The following is a 17,500-nucleotide window of genomic DNA, read 5'->3' on the forward strand; positions in this document are numbered from 1 at the left end:
AGGGTGAGGTAAGAAAAACCTCAAAATCAGTAATCACGGTAATTAGGTAATGGGTAATGGGATCAAAAGTCAATAAAAGTTTGTTTAGAAAAAGACAGGAGATAATTGGTTCTCAAATAAAGTGATGGATGAGTGGAATATTGTCAGTAATCAGATTGTTACTGCCGAGTCATTAGGAAGCTTTAAAAGATCACACAAATTTATGTATAGTTTGTAGATGATAATAGGCGGAGATACGAGTAGGTAAGTATTTTTCCTACAGGGACTGCCACGTGTAGGCCTGATGGCTGAGTCTGTCTGTCTTCCTTTCAATCTGTCTGTCTATCTACCTCTGTCTATCCGTCTGTCTGTCTGTCTGTTTGTCCGCTTGTCTGTCTGTCTCACTGTCTTCGTCCGTCTGTTTATTTGTCCATCTATCTGCTTGTATGTCTGTCTGTTTGTCTATCTGTCTATCTGTCTGTCTGTCTGTCTGTCTGTCTGTCCATCTCTGTCTGTCTGTCTGTCCGTCTATCTGTCTGTCCGTCTATCTGTCTGTTTGTGTCTATCTATCCATCTATCTGCTTGTATGTCTGTCTGTTTGTCTATCTGTCTGTCTGTCTGTCTGTCTGTCTGTCTGTCCATCTCTGCCTTTGTCTGTCTGTCCGTCTATCTGTCTGTCTGTTTGTGTCTATCTGTCCATCTATCTGTCTGTCTGTCTGTCTGTCTGTCTGTCCATCTCTGCCTTTGTCTGCCTGTCCGTCTATCTGTCTGTCTGTTTGTGTCTATCTGTCCATCTATCTGTCTGTCTGTCTGTCTGTCTGTCCATCTCTGCCTTTGTCTGTCTGTCCGTCTATCTGTCTGTCTGTTTGTGTCTATCTGTCCATCTATCTGTCTGTCTGTCTGTCTGTCTGTCTGTCTGTCTGTCTGTCTGTCTGTCCATCTCTGCCTTTGTCTGCCTGTCCGTCTATCTGTCTGTCTGTTTGTGTCTATCTGTCCATCTGTCTGTCTGTCTGTCTGTCTGTCTGTCTGTCTGTCTGTCCATCTCTGCCTTTGTCTGTCTGTCCGTCTATCTGTCTGTCTGTTTGTGTCTATCTGTCCATCTATCTGCTTGTCTGTCTATCTGTCTATCTGTCCGTCCGTTTGTCTATTTGTCTATCTGTCCGTCCGTTTGTCTCTATCTGTCTGTCTGTCAGTCTGTCTGTGCGTAGCAGTACAGACAATTACGCAATCAGATGTCGCCTTCTCAACCATTGTGTCACCTCATCTTGACAACTTTTAACACGCTCTAATGAAACTTAAGGTTTATAACAAGGATGCTTCTTGTGATTCTGGTAATAGTGTTAACAGGCGGTGATGGAAGTCATTGGGGTTCCCGGGAGAGGCTTGCGTGATTCTAGCCACAATCTAACAGTCTGTAGTACTGGAAACTATTGGGGTTTTCATTATTTTAGAGAAAGTTTATTAGTCTGTGGAAGCAGCTTACGATGTTTTTATGATTCCAGGGATTGCTTAATAGTCTGTTGAAGTTATTGTGGCTCTCATTATTCTGTAAGTTTAACATGCTCTAGTACAAGTTATTGGAGTTTTTCTTGATTCTAGAGATAATTTGACGGTCTGTAGAAGAAGTGGATAATTTGACGGTCTGTAGAAGTGGATAATCTGACGGTCTGTAGAAGTGGATAATTTAACGGTCTGTAGAAGAAGTGGATAATCTGACGGTCTGTAGAAGAAGCGGATAATTTAACGGTCTGTAGAAGAAGTGGATAATTTAACGGTCTGTAGAAGAAGTGGATAATTTGACGGTCTGTAGAAGTGGATAATTTGACGGTCTGTAGAAGTGGATAATTTGACGGTCTGTAGAAGAAGTGGATAATTTGACGGTCTGTAGAAGAAGTGGATAATTTGACGGTCTGTAGAAGTGGATAATTTGACGGTCTGTAGAAGAAGTGGATAATTTGACGGTCTGTAGAAGTGGAAAATTTGACGGTCTGTAGAAGAAGTGGATAATTTGACGGTCTGTAGAAGAAGTGGATAATTTGACGGTCTGTAGAAGTGGATAATTTGACGGTCTGTAGAAGAAGTGGATAATTTGACGGTCTGTACAAGAAGTGGATAATTTGACGGTCTGTAGAAGAAGTGGACAATTTGACGGTCTGTAGAAGAAGTGGATAATTTGACGGTCTGTACAAGAAGTGGATAATTTGACGGTCTGTAGAAGAAGTGGATAATTTGACGGTCTGTAGAAGAAGTGGATAATTTGACGGTCTGTACAAGAAGTGGATAATTTGACGGTCTGTAGAAGAAGTGGATAATTTGACGGTCTGTAGAAGAGGTGGATAATTTGACGGTCTGTAGAAGAGGTGGATAATTTGACGGTCTGTAGAAGAGGTGGATAATTTGACGGTCTGTAGAAGAAGTCAGTTCTCTTTTTTTTTTTTTTTTTTTTTTTTTTTTTTTTACGATTCATAGTTTAAGTCTCTAATAAAAGTTCCTAAGGTTTCCATGATTCTAGAGATAGATTAACAGTCTCTAGTAGAAGCTATTGGGGTTTTCATGATTCTTGTGGCAGATTAATAGTCTCTAGTAGAAGCTATTGAGTTTTCCTTAATTTATGTTTTATGTCTCATGCAGAAGTTCCTGGAGTGTTCATGATTCTAGGGACAGTTTAAGTCTCTGATAGAAGTTACTGGGGTTTTCATGATTCTAGTGATAGATTTACTTCTCTAATTGAAGTTATTCTGGTTTTCATGATCCTAGATATAATACTGTACTATGAGTTGTACTTTCATAATAGGGATAATTTAACAACTAACAGCAAAAAGCACACAAAAGAAGCCAAGTAAGTATCAGTGAGCCCTTTATTAGTCTTTTATGACAAGAGAGAGCGCTGGGAAATACGAGCCATAAAAGTTTCAAAAGCCAACCCATAAAGAGAGATAAGAAGAGCTCCAAACCTTACAAGCAGCATGAACTTTAAATCCAATGCTGCATAGAACAGTCTTCTTCACTGCACGTTCGTTCTACTCAATGGACCGTATTCTGAAACACTTCTGCGCTGCTCCTCCACTACTTTCCAGTGGTTCTAGGTGAGGTTAGAAGGGTTTGAGAGGGTGTTTAAAATTTTTACAGTTCTAGTGACAAAATAACAAATTAACATGATTCCTATATTATTAACAGGAGAAACACTCTAGAAAAACCCAGCTAGTCATCTCTGTGGCCTTTGAAAACAGTCGTGTTGAGAGAACAGAGCGTGTCACAATACAAGCTAATGCGCCGAGGAAATGAGGTCTTGATGAGTTAGCGAATAAAAAACTATACCCTGCCTCACCAACCCTGCCACAGTAACAGACAGCTGTGCACAGAGCCACACCCTGCCTCACCAACCCTGCCACAGTAACAGACAGCTGTGCACAGAGCCACACCCTGCCTCACCAACCCTGCCACAGTAACAGACAGCTGTGCACAGAGCCACACCCTGCCTCACCAACCCTGCCACAGTAACAGACAGCTCAAGCCGCGGGTGCACAGAGCCACATATTGCCTCATCAACCCTGCCACAGTAACCTAAGACTGGAGACACCTGTGCAGAACGTATGCAGGCGTAAAAAATTATGTGCCAGTGGGCATTAATAAAATTATATAATCTTCTTCACCTTCATTGATAAAAGTTGATTCTTTATAGTTTATACTTTCACTTGGTTGAAAATTTACTGTTTTTATTTAATTTTATTGTACTTTTATGTAATTCTTAGACGTTTCTCTGTTTTAGTATAACATTTAATTTTGAATGTAACTTTTCTGTGTACAAATTGAGTAAATATATTATTATTATTATTATTATTATTATTATTATTATTATTATTATTATTATTATTACTATTATTATCATCATCGTCATCATTAACACTTATGTCACTCGCTGACTGGTGTACACATCCTACAGACATCCTGCACCAGAACCCTTCTTACATTGTAGAATATACAAAAATACATAATGCTTTAAAAAGTGCAGAATATTTTACTTTATTCATACCAAAATCATCATCTAATTATGAGATACCAAGTTATTTTGTCTGGATAATCCTGTATCCTATAATGAAGAGCTTTGGTAGAAACACGTTAGATTCCCGCAGATTCCAGGAGGAGGAGGAGGAGGAGGAGGAGGAGGAGTCAGTGGAGCACAAGCAGCAACAAGCCACAGGACTACACGTGGCAGTCCCTGTATAAAACATCCACACCCATGTTATACACAACTACCACTCCTGTCCATGCTCATCTCAGCTCGAGCTCATTATACAGACAGATAGGTCAGTCATACATGATATATTAATACAAAATAAATTACCTTTTCCTTTTTTTTTTCTCTCTCTCTCTCTCTCTCTCTTTACCTTATTGACTTCAAAGAGTTCAAGGTCTTATATCTACTTTTCTATATTCGCTGATCTATGTATATCTACAGATCTGTTAACTTTTTTTTTTGTATCCACTGCTCTATATGTAGTGCTCTTCTCTATCTGCTCTCCTTCTATATCATTGATCTATAAATACTGCTCTCATATATTAAATGGTCTTCTATATATAATGCTTTCTCTCTCTCTCTCTCTCTCTACTGATCTACATTACCTATTACTCTCCTATATTTATTGTTCTTCTCTTTCTACGGCCTTCTACGCTCACCACTCCTCTATATCTACTGATCTTCTGTCAATTAAAGGTGAGATTACACTAATATAGCAGTAACTGATAGGTAGGAGGGACGTTTCTGGAGAAGCGCGGGGGATGGTTGGGAGAGAGATGGAGAGGGATGCAGGGTGAGGGATTCATAACAACTGTGGGAGGAGAGAAGGGGGAGCATTGTTGAGGAGGAGGAATAGGAGGCATAATGAGGGTAATTACACTTCACACTGAAAATACTTGTTGATATCCTGTTTTGAATGGATGGCGAGCAATGGGAACAGTTGATGCTTGACGTGTTTGTGCCTCTTGAACCCTGACTGGTGCTGAACCTGTCTCAATAAGAGGCATCGCAGGGGTACATTTAGCGTGGACAACAGTTGTTCACCTTTTGGACTTTATATAGAAGAAGCGAACCTAATAATTATAGTGTGCGGATGTCCACTGTAGCACACCATCCTTCATTGGACCTGTACCCTCACACGTGCTTTTCCTTAGACACTCACATTTAAAAATTAGTTTCAGTATGAGAAAAGCGTTAGGGATACTAACGCTATGGCTGTGGCTCGTGGCAGCCACAGCCCATGAACGCCGGCGTATGTTGCAGTGCGCCGGTGATAGGCAGGAGCTGCTGGCTCTGTCCAGCAGCCTCCTGGAGGACAGGCGGGACCTCAATCAAGAGGTTACCCGCCTGACGGAGGCACTGAAGGGTGCCCAGCAGGGCTACCTCAGGCTGAGTCGCGAAAACTCAGACGTCCTGGGGGAGCTCCTGCAGGTCCTGGGCGCCCTACAGACGCTCCGGCAGGAACGCGCGGCTCTACACCAGGAGAACGCGTTCCTGCACCAGAAGCAGGAGACTCTGCGCCAGGAGCACGAGGCCCTGCACCAGGAGCACGCGGCCCTGCTTCACAAGCATGCGGCCCTGCTCCAGGAGCAGAAGGCCCTGCAGGTGGCGCATGAGACCCTGCAAACGGAATATGCTGGTCTTGCAAAGGACCAACAGGACCTTGAGGCAGCCCACGGCAGCCTCAAGGAGGGTTACCAGGCTGTGCGGCACGAGCTGCACAGCCTGCAACAGACCCACACGAGCCTGAGGCAGGACCACCTCAGGCTGCAGGACGAACGGAAAAGCCTGCAAGGTGACATGGCCAAGATGGCCGGGACTAAGCAGCAGCTTGTCACGGCTGTCGAGGCCATGAGGAAAGAATGGCACAGGACAGAAGAGATGAAGAAACGACAAGTAGAGTCTCTTCTGTCCTTGGCAGCTGAAAACAAGGACAGGGCCATGAAGGAGGCCGAAGAAAAGTACAGAATGCTATTGGAAGAAAGGAACTCGATCAAGGAGGAATTGTCTCAGGTAAAGAAAGGTTATGAACAGGTTCACGAAGAGAAGACTGGCCTGCTGATGGACATGACCAAGATGGCCGAGACCAACCAGCAGGTTGTCAAGGCTGTTAAGGCCATGAAGGAAGAATGGCACAGGACAGAAGAGAAGAGGAGACGAGTGAGAAAACAGTTTGTTGAGTCTCTTCTGTCCAAAGCTGCCGAAGAAAAGGAGAAGGTGACAATGGAGGCCGAGGAGAGGTACAGAATGCTTTTGAACGAAAGGAATTCGATGAAGGAAGAACTGTCTCTTCTACAGAAGACTTACAAACACGCTCAAGAAGAGAAGTCTGAAATTCGCCAGTATCACGAGCGAGCCGTGTACGTGGCCGCACTAACCATCGACAGACTGCAGCAAGAGCTGAAGGAAAAGTGCGCCACGGTTACCGAGCAAGACGGCGAAAGGAAGGCGACGGATGATGAAGGACGTGAGGAAGACTGGCATGTAAAGCTGAAGCGAGAACTGAAACAGAAGGATTGCTTGAACGCTGATGACACAGCTGTGGAGGAAACCCAGGAGACAGAGAAGCGTTCACAGGATCAAGAAAGCGGCTTCCAGCAGCCTGAAAATATGGTCCCGGAACAACAACAAGACGCAGACAAGGAGTCTCGGGAAAGTCCCCAGCAAGTCATTCAGGACGCAGAGAGGCTAGTAAATGAGGTGAATGAGGCGCTATGGAAACAGGAAAGATTGCTGCACGATTTTGAGAAGAACGTCACCCAGGAAGGACACGTGACCGAGGAAAAGAAAGCTGAAAGAAAAATGTTGGAAAGGAATGAATTATGAATTGCCTGAGAGGCCTAAAAAATACTTTAGTTTTGTTTGTTGCGACATGGAGGTCGACTTTTGTTTGCTGTTGCGACGTGAAGGTCGCCTTTTGTATCTTGTTACGACACGGAGGTCAACTTTAGTTCGTTACGACACGGAGGTCAACTTTAGTTCGTTATGACACGGAGGTCAACTTTAGTTCGTTATGACACGGAGGTCAACTTTAGTTCGTTATGACACGGAGGTCAACTTTAGTTCGTTATGACACGGAGGTCAACTTTAGTTCGTTATGACACGGAGGTCAACTTTAGTTCGTTACGACACGGAGGTCAACTTTAGTTCGTTATGACATGGAGGTCAACTTTAGTTCGTTATGACACGGAGGTCAACTTTAGTTCGTTACGACACGGAGGTCAACTTTAGTTCGTTACGACACGGAGGTCAACTTTAGTTCGTTATGACATGGAGGTCAAGTTTAGTTCGTTATGACATGGAGGTCAACTTTAGTTCGTTATGACATGGAGGTCAAGTTTAGTTTGTTTTTACCATTAATAACAATTTATGCACTCTATGTTTAAATATCCGTACACACACAAAGGAGCGAAGGTTTTCTTTCCTTCACCCACAACTTCTTGTCTTCGTCACGCTCTTCACATTCTCCTCACCACCACCACCACCACCACCACCACCACCACCACCATCACCACCAAATCGATTAAGAATCACACGCTGGGTTCCGTCTAGGCGCTCTTCCAGTCAATCCTCTCGCGATCATTACAGCAAAGATAATCTGTGACGTGAATATTCCAACGCCTCACTTACCGAGATCCTGGATGGACGTGTAATTAATATTACCCTTTGACTGTAGTAGTAGTAGTAGTAGTAGTAGTAGAAAGAAGAAAAGAAGGAAAAGAAGAAAAGAAGAAGCAAAAAAAGAAAAAAGAAAAAAGAAAAAAGAAAAAGAAAAGAAAAGAAAAAGAGAAGCGAAGAAGAAGAAGAAGAAGAAGAAGAAGAAGAAGAAAGAAAAAGAAGAAAAGAAGAAGAAAAAGAAGAAAAAAGAAGAAAAAGAAAAGAAGAAAAAGAAAAAGAAAAAAGAAAAGAAAAAGAAGAAAAGAAAAAGAAGAAAAAGAAGAAAAAGAAAAAGAAAAGAAGAAAAGAAAAAGAAGAAAATGAAAAAGGAAAAAAGAAAAAGAAGAAAAAGAAGAAGAAAAAAAAGGAAAAGAAAAAGAAAGAAAAAAAGAAGAAAAAAAGAAAAAGAAGAAAAGAAAACAAGAAGAAGAAGAAGAAGAAGAAGAAGAAGAAGAAGAAGAAGAAAGAGGAGGAGAACAACAATAAATGAAAATGTATATAACAACAACAACAAAAGAACAAATACATAAAATAAATAAATAAATAAACAAAAATAACAACCACAACTACAGCAACAAATGATGCACCATCGTACCACCGTTGCTCATATTATCGTACTTTCGTCACACCTCACACAGTATCGCATCTCGCTTCCCGTCCCAAGCCGCAACACGTGACACTACATCAACACTAGTGGGGCGCCACTTGGCAGGCCCGTGTGTGTGTGTGTGTGTGTGTGTGTGTGTGTGTGTGTGTGTGTGTGTGTAATCAGCTGATCTAAGCCACTCTTGCCAGAGAGAGAGAGAGAGAGAGAGAGAGAGAGAGAGAGAGAGAGAGAGAGAGAGAGAGAGAGAGAGAGAGAGAGAGAGAGAGAGAGAGAGAGAGAGAGAGAGAGAGAGATTGTCAACACACTTCTAAGTTTTCATTATCTTTCCAAGAAATAATCTTTATTACACACACACACACACACACACACACACACACACACACACATTCTAAGTCTGTGTGTGTGTGTGTGTGTGTGTGTGTGTGTGTGTGTGTGTGTGTGTGTGTGTGTGTGTGTGTCTCCAGTGGCGGATCCAGGGGGAGGGCGGCCTCCTTCCCCTCCCCGCCTCCCACATCTTCAGGACCTAAATTGCGCCCTTTCAAAGATTCACTGAGATCTGGTGGGGTGGGGGTGGGGGCGGTATTGGTCCTGTAAATACTACTGCTAGCCTACTAATTATAATGTTAATAATAATAACACTACTACTACTACTACTACTACTACTACTACTACTACTACTGTGTGAAATTAAACAAGAAACAGGTGTGTGTGTGTGTGTGTGTGTGTGTAAGGTAAACAACGCGGCAGCTTGAGCTCCTGAGTTATCTGGCTATTACAAGATCTTCTGCTGGTTATTTGGATCGCAAGTGTTACATTAAGTTTGTGAAGTCCTGCTGCCTGCTGGTCTGTGTAGAGTTTTGAGGGAGGTGTTGGACTTGGCTTATTAATTAAGTTAAGAAGTCGGCCAGCTTGAGAAAACCCTCGCGCACAGTTTTGTCTTGGTTTGCGTATGCGCATAAGGGTTGTGACGTCTGGACACCGTTTCCATAGAAACCATGGCCAGGCAAATAGCAGATCTCAGAAAATTGCAGAGACACCAGCTCAAACAAATAAATAAAGAAGACTTGATAGACAGCATTTTGTCATCGAACGAAGCTGAACCACTGCATTCCATCACCGGACAGTTAGCCTCATTGATGCAGGAGATAAATGAGCTAAAAGCTATGCTGTCATCCCCCGACAGTGTAGTGAACAAGAGACTCACAGAGATGGAGTCCAGGATGGAGAAACAAGGAAAAACTACAGCCGCACAGCAGCAGATTCTTGAGGCTGTAGACCGGAAAGAGAGAGAGAACAAAGTGGTCATCCTTGGCGTACCGGATCAAAACGAGTCGCTGGAAGCCGCTAGAAACGACGAAGACAAGTTAAGAGTCATCTGGAACAAGATCGGTGTCGAGGGAATGCAAGGAATGTACCAGAGGTTGGGACGAGAAGCTAATAACGAAGGAAACCGCAGACCTCGTCCTATACTATTGATTCTGAATGATAACGATTTGAGGAGTCGTATGTTAGAACATAGTAATCGTTTGAAGACTGCAGGCGACCACGTCAAAACCATATACATCAAGAAGGATGTTCACCCTGGCGTGAGGAAGGAGTGGCAGAGGCTGAGAAGGAGAAGCCGGAGAACATCGGGTGCGTTATTCGCCTCGATCCAAGAGAACGTAAAGTGTACAAAGTTGGTGAGATAATTGACAGCTGGAGTCCCTTGTTTTTTTAAATCATCCACAGCAAGTAAGTCAGATGAACATAATATCCTGGAATATAAATAGTGTACGTACCAAACTAGAAAAACTGAATGTAAGACAACATCTTGCTAACTATGATGTGATTGGATTGAATGAAGTTAAAACCGAAGAATCTGTGCATTTTTTCCGGATATGTAACATTAAGTAGTAGAGCCGCGGGATCGACTGACAGGGGAGGAACAAAGGTGTTTGTAAGAAACTGTTTCGCTCCTTTTGTGAGCGAGGTTGACACGTGTGTTAATGATCAGGTGTGGTTACAGTTTCGGAACATCTATGGTGTTTTGTTTGGGTTCTGCTATATACCACCAAGTGATTCACAGTATTATAGTCATGACTGATTTGCTGCTATTCAGGAAAAGATCAAGTCTTCATATATGTGTAATGGTTACATCATCATAGGGGATATGAATGCAAGGCTAGGTAAGAGAGTAAGAGAAATCTTACCCTTTGTGCAAGTTCAAGATACACACCCATATCCATACCCACATGTAACTGATGATGTTAATATTGTTAACGATAATGTTGAAATATTGTCTTCTATTTGTATATATATATATATAATAAGCTTTTGGTGTTAAATAATCTAAAGACCTGTAAAAATCATATTGTGAGTGACAAAACGTACCGCAAAAGTGATGCATGAATTTCTGAGTTAGATGTGTGTTGTATCACCTCAGCTATTAGACTCAATCCATGATTTCTCAGTACTGCGTCGTGATGACCTGCCATCTGACCACGCCCCTATAACTATTATAGTAAATAGCAAAGGTGTCGATCTAGGTAACCTACTAGTTCGGGCAACGTCACTCGGAGAACACGCAGCACTTCTAGGGACAGCAGGAAAAACTAGGTTGATCAAAAAACCTATCAAACACTGTAACATTAACAAAGATAATTTTGCAAGACATATAACACATCGGATGCCTTTTGTAGAAGATAATGATTTAAATTCTCATGTTAATAGCCTCTCAGATACTCTATGCGTGTGCAAAAAACAGTGTCGGAGATTGTGAGGAAAGAATGTCTATTGGCCGGACGGAATTAGGGAGATGGGAGAGATTAATGCAGGACGCTGGTGACGCCAGGGTGTGGAGAGCTATAGACTGGAAGGGCAACTACAGTACGTCTGTTTATAGTGATGGTGCCCTTCCAAGTGATGTAGAGTTTAGGGATCACTTTGAGAAAATACTAAATCCTGCTCAAGTTACTGAAGCTGAGCCGCCAGACTTGACTACAGATGTTAGTATCCCCATGCTTGATGAACCCATCTCTCCCTTAGAAGTACATAATTCAATAAAAAGAATGACAAAGCGTGTGGGCCTGATGGGATTTCCCCTGGCGTTTTTTTCACTTTTGCCTGCTCAGTGGATTGCTACTCTTGCCACATTATTTAGTATCATTTTTGCATCTGCAGTTTTCCCTCACGTATGGATTAGAGCAAAAGTATTTGTAATATTCAAGAAAGGTGATAAGACTAACCCTGATAATTATCGAGGAATTAGTGTCATCAATTCAGTTGCTAAATTGTACGATATTGGTGTGTGTGAACGCTTGAATCAGTCGTTTAAACCTTACAGAGAGCAAGCAGGGGCACAGAAGAAACGTGGATGCATAGAGCATGTAGTGACGCTTAGGCTGATGACCAACACAGCCAGGCTAAAAAGAATTAAACATTTTGTAGTTTTTGTGGATTTTTCAAAAGCTTACGACATTGTTCCAAGACACAAATTGTTTATGGTGATGAAGGGTTTGGGATGCAGAGCCGTGATGCTGGCTGCTGTGGGGGCGATGTACCGCACCACTGAGAGTATTATTGGTCTGCTGTATTAACTGCCTCACAAGGAGTCAGGCAAGGCTCTTCCACCTCTTGTTTTTTTTGTTTATAATGTTTGTAAATGTGCTGATTAGATTTGTTAAAGAAATGTGTATGCCAGAGAGATTCATTGAGTGGTTGCAAATATTGATGTTTATGGATGACACTGTTATTAGCAACAAGTAGGGAAAACATGTACACCAAGTTGAGGATATTGAAGGAATATTGTGATGAATATGGTATGAGGGTGAACAATGCAAAGACCAAGTTTTTTGTCATCAATGGCGAGCCAGGCGACAAAGAGCCGTTTAGTTTCGATGAAATTATAGTGAAACACTGTGTTAGTTATATGTATTTGGGTACACCTTTCACGTGTGACGGTTCTGTGTCTTCTGCTGTCAAGCTACATGCTAAAAACAAATTATGTCACGTCTTGAAGTTTTTGTCATTTTTACAGAAAAATAATGATATTCCATTCATAGTTAAAAGACGTGTGTTTGATGCAGCGCTCTTGTCATCCCTAGTATATGGCTGTGAGTCCTGGGTGGGTGCGGACATAAAACCAGTGGTTAAGCTGTACAACTGGTCACTGAAGCAGCTTCTAGGGGTGAAGAAAACAACTCCTAACGTGGTCTGCTATGTGGAGTGTGGCTATCCGTCACTTCCGGACCTTGTGAAGTACAGACAACATAAATTCTTTAGGAAAATGTGGATGATCCCTTATCCTTTGAAATAAGAAAAGTTATGGGAGAGAACACACCAATAGGAAAGGTTGTAAATGAAATGATACGAGAGGAAGTGCTTGATATGTCAATATTATTAGAAAAAGCAAAGAGAAGTGTGGCGGAATCAAGTGGTTCAAGATTTATTGTATACAGAGATATTAATCCTACTCTAAGTACACATACCATTTACACTGAAAAGAAATTTGTAAATGAATATCATAGATTGGAATTTACGAGGTTTCGACTTTCTGGCCACACCCTAGCCATAGAAACTGGGAGATGGAACAGGCGAGAGCGGGGCCACTTACCGATGGAAGAGCGGCTGTGCCCCCGTGTGGTAAGGTACAGACGGAGAGACACGTGGTAGAGCAGTGTGCTCTCACCCAACATTTGAGAGACCGTAATTCCTACCGAACTATGGAGGATATTTTTACAAAATGTTCAAACAATGTGATCTGTATTGTGATTTATGATGTGCTTAAGGTGTACAGATGAAGTGTATGGGTGTGATTAATTCTTGATTTGTATCAGTGTTTCAAAATGTTATTTTAGTTGAAGAAAGGAGAAATGTGTTACCAAAATTTAAGTCAAATATTTGTTTTTGTTTTTTGGTGCTCTTGTGCTGAAATTTCAGTATAGTGATTTAAAGATTAACAAAATTGTGGACTACAATACTTGCTTGCTGTGGATATTATGTGATGTGAATTTATGTTTTCGTATATTTATAATTATTTTGTGGTCAATAAATCTATCTATCTATCTATCTATCTATCTGTGTGTGTGTGTGTGTGTGTATATATATATATATATATATATATATATATATATATATATATATATATATATATATATATATATATATATATATATATATATATATATATAGTATGGCGCCCATCTTGTATATCAGACACCCCCACCCCTCCGCCCTTCACCTGGAGCTGAATCCGCCAGTGTGTGTGTGTGTATGTGTACTACAAGGCTCAAGGCTACACAGCTGGCATACACAATACAACTGAAATCTACTCAGAGCACGTCTTATTGCAATACACGTAATGTTTACACACCAGGCCATTCAAAACGCGCCTACATGTGTAAAGCATCCTTCGTGCGGGGACGCGACACACACCGTTTGAGGGGAAGCTTAACACCTTAGCAAGTAACGAAACAAATGCCCTTCCTATCACTACCTATACTGTCATGATACTAACTCATGTTAATTTCAACGATATGCAGCAGTACATGTTATATTATAGTTATCATTACTGGTTATTAAAATTAAATGTGATCTTTATACTATAATTAGGTAATATAATGATGAGTAGGCTATATAGCACGTCTGGTGTATCTTGTTAGCCTAGTACAGAGACTATCAAAGTGACACATTAACCTTTTGACTGCGATTTGGTATATTTCCTTTATTACCAATCACTCTGAGACATCTTTACTTGTTATATAGCCATTCGCAGTCTTTAAACCGAGTAGAAATTGCAAAATCTATTCTTTTTCTATTCTTTTTCATCGCTAACTTTCTTGTAAACGCTTATAATTCTTTCGTATCGCAGTGAAAGGGTTTTAAAGGCAACACAGCTTGAGCACCAATGGGCTACTGTACTGAAGCCTCCAGGAATCAATAGGAAGAGATGCACTCCTCGAACAGGCTGGCCTTGACGCTGCCAGTGTGCAGGAGCGGGGGAGGCAGTGTGGGTGAAGGTCAAGGGAAACATGAGAATGCAGGCGTGTGTGTGTGTGTGTGTGTGTGTATACTGGTACCTTTAGTGTTTCTTTTTTTTATTTTTTTTTTTATTATTATTTTTTCCTGCCTTTCTGTTGTTTTTGACGAGAGAGAGAGAGAGAGAGAGAGAGAGAGAGAGAGAGAGAGAGAGAGAGAGAGAGAGAGAGATTATTATATTATAGTTTATTGACAGAATTTTGCGATTACAAGAAGCTTAAAGTAAAAATCATTTCACTAAAATCATTATATCATATAAAAAGAGCTACAAATAAAAATCCTGTCCAGATAAAATTAACCAATTCACATTGCAAAAACAAACTTTCTCCAAACTTAACTCTTAAAAAATTCAAGAGAGAGAGAGAATCACTGCTAAATTTCCCTGCTCTCTCTCTCTCTCTCTCTCTCTCTCTCTCTCTCTCTCTCTCTCTCTCTCTCTCTCTCTCTCTCTCTCTCTCGCAGGGGTTCTCAAGATGGGGTGCGCGACAGGAGTGGTGTGTGTCCGTGCCATGTGTATTGCAGGGCCTGGACCGCCCCATGGAAGCACAGGTTGGTATTGTTATCATTACGTACAGTACTGACGAATTCATGGTCATATTTAATAACAGATTGCATATTGTAATAGATATACGAACAGATTTTTGTCACCACACACCGATGAACTCGTGGACACCTTTGTTATTATTTACTGATGAATTCCTGAACGCATAGTTTGTGTTCTGTTGCACTCTGGGTGAGGGGCACTTGACAAGCACTGAAACACCAGCTGAAGGGCTAACTATTTGTCTTAGAGGATCAAACTTTGTCTGTAACCCTGATATTTCCCTGCATGAGGCAACCCTGGCGCGAGAGGGAGGTCAGTGTGTCATTGTGGCGACAGGAACACCTTGGCAGGGAAGGAGCGGGTCAGTGGAGTGACGCAAGGCTCAGCAAGAGTGAACAGGAAGGCGCTAAGCTGGTGGGATGGCGCGCTGAAAGAAATATACCAGCGGAACTTTCAAGACTACAGTTGTTGGGAAAAGTAACCTTGAAACCCTTTAAGACCGTTTCACACTAGTGTCTATGCTATGCGAGCCATGCTATGCCAAGGACGCACGCGAGCGATGTTTGCTTGCTATTTCAGTATCATCCCCACACGGGACCATATTCTGAAACACTTAAACGCCGCACCTCTAGTTGAAGTTGCACCGATTTGTGAGGGTGCTTTTTATAGTTGTAGTGACAGATTACAAAGATTTCTACAACATTAACAGAAGAAATATTCTTTATAACTCGGCTAATCATCTCTGTGACCTTTGAAAATAGTCCTGGTGAGAAAGCAGAGCGTTTTTTAATACGGCCCAATGACACACGGTACTATGGGGTCTCTTGAGAAGAAGGAGGAGGAGGAGGAGGAGGAGGAAAAGAAGTATAACTGTTTAGTGTTGCAGTGAAATACAGTTATCAGTGCCATTCCAGCAGCTGTGCCTCCCTGTCCCTGCAACGGTCTGTGAAGCTCAGGCAGTATCATGCACCCACGGGAATTTCCGTCCTTCTCTTATCGGTTGGTGCATGGTGAGCCTTAGAAGCGTCATCATGTAAGGCATTCCATCTAGACACGTAACAAGCCGGCAACTTGCTCACCAGCAGGAAGGAGAGGGAACAAAAAAAGAAGAAAAGAAGACATCGAAAAGAAGAGAGATGATGAAGAAACGAAAAGAAAAGACAAAGAAGTACGCCTGCGTAAGCCAAGCAGATGAAAAAAAATCGCTGGACAGTCGCTCCAGCCATGCACCTGACACTAACCCGCATTTTGAACCACTTAGCTCTCTCACCACAACTATTTCCAAAGACCACAGAGGCGACTAGCCTGGTCCTCCAGTGTCTCTCCTGTTAATGATGTAGAAGTCTTAGCAATCTGTCACTAAAACACCCTTAAAAACCAGAATAACTTCAACTTGAACCTTTTTCTGGAGAAGCGCGAGGGATGGTTTGAGCCTTTTTCTGGAGAAGCACGGGGGATGGTTGGTAGAGAGATGGAGAGGGATGCAGGGTGAGGGATTCATAACAACTGTGGGAGGAGAGAAGGGGGAGCATTGTTGAGGAGGAGGAATAGGAGGCATAATGAGGGTAATTACACTTCACACTGAAAATACTTGATATCCTGTTTTGAATGGATGGCGAGCAATGGGAACAGTTGATGCTTGACGTGTTTGTGCCTCTTGAACCCTGACTGGTGCTGAACCTGTCTCAATAAGAGGCATCGCAGGGGTACATTTAGCGTGGACAACAGTTGTTCACCTTTTGGACTTTATATAGAAGAAGCGAACCTAATAATTATAGTGTGCGGATGTCCACTGTAGCACACCATCCTTCATTGGACCTGTACCCTCACACGTGCTTTTCCTTAGACACTCACATTTAAAAATTAGTTTCAGTATGAGAAAAGCGTTAAGGATACTAACGCTATGGCTGTGGCTCGTGGCAGCCACAGCCCATGAACGCCGGCGTATGTTGCAGTGCGCCGGTGATAGGCAGGAGTTGCTGGCTCTGTCCAGCAGCCTCCTAGAGGACAGGCGGGACCTCAATCAAGAGGTTACCCGCCTGACGGAGGCACTGAAGGGTGCCCAGCAGGGCTACCTCAGGCTGAGTCGCGAAAACTCAGACGTCCTGGGGGAGCTCCTGCAGCTCCTGGGCGCCCTACAGACGCTCCGGCAGGAACGCGCGGCTCTACACCAGGAGAACGCGTTCCTGCACCAGAAGCAGGAGACTCTGCGCCAGGAGCACGAGGCCCTGCACCAGGAGCACGCGGCCCTGCTTCACAAGCATGCAGCCCTGCTCCAGGAGCAGAAGGCCCTGCAGGTGGCGCATGAGACCCTGCAAACGGAATATGCTGGTCTTGCAAAGGACCAGCAGGACCTTGAGGCAGCCCACGGCAGCCTCAAGGAGGGTTACCAGGCTGTGCGGCACGAGCTGCACAGCCTGCAACAGACCCACACGAGCCTGAGGCAGGACCACCTCAGGCTGCAGGACGAACGGAAAAGCCTGCAAGGTGACATGGCCAAGATGGCCGGGACTAAGCAGCAGCTTGTCACGGCTGTCGAGGCCATGAGGAAAGAATGGCACAGGACAGAAGAGATGAAGAAACGACAAGTAGAGTCTCTTCTGTCCTTGGCAGCTGAAAACAAGGACAAGGACAGGGCCATGAAGGAGGCCGAAGAAAAGTACAGAATGCTATTGGA

At 42.8% G+C, this 17,500-nt stretch overlaps 2 protein-coding genes and 1 long non-coding RNA gene across 3 annotated transcripts in view; 2 read left to right on the top strand and 1 right to left on the bottom strand.

The window, feature by feature from the left end:
• Positions 1–6,603, top strand: part of LOC135092835 (golgin subfamily A member 6-like protein 4) — a 17,887-nt gene extending 11,284 nt beyond the window's left edge. The window contains exons 2-3 of the mRNA XM_063991578.1: positions 5,229–6,408; positions 6,537–6,603. Coding sequence (XP_063847648.1) covers positions 5,229–6,408; positions 6,537–6,603 — 1,247 coding nt within the window. The remainder of the gene's footprint in view (positions 1–5,228; positions 6,409–6,536) is intronic.
• Positions 1–17,500, bottom strand: part of LOC135092776 (L-asparaginase-like) — a 106,505-nt gene that overhangs the window by 70,665 nt on the left and 18,340 nt on the right.
• LOC135092891 (uncharacterized) lies at positions 6,652–7,320 on the top strand. Its single transcript, XR_010263109.1, has 3 exons — positions 6,652–6,937; positions 7,134–7,189; positions 7,246–7,320. It is a non-coding gene; the product is annotated as an uncharacterized LOC135092891 (long non-coding RNA).

The sequence above is a fragment of the Scylla paramamosain genome, chromosome 41 (genome assembly GCF_035594125.1).
Source record: "Scylla paramamosain isolate STU-SP2022 chromosome 41, ASM3559412v1, whole genome shotgun sequence".
NCBI classification, from domain to species: domain Eukaryota; kingdom Metazoa; phylum Arthropoda; class Malacostraca; order Decapoda; family Portunidae; genus Scylla; species Scylla paramamosain.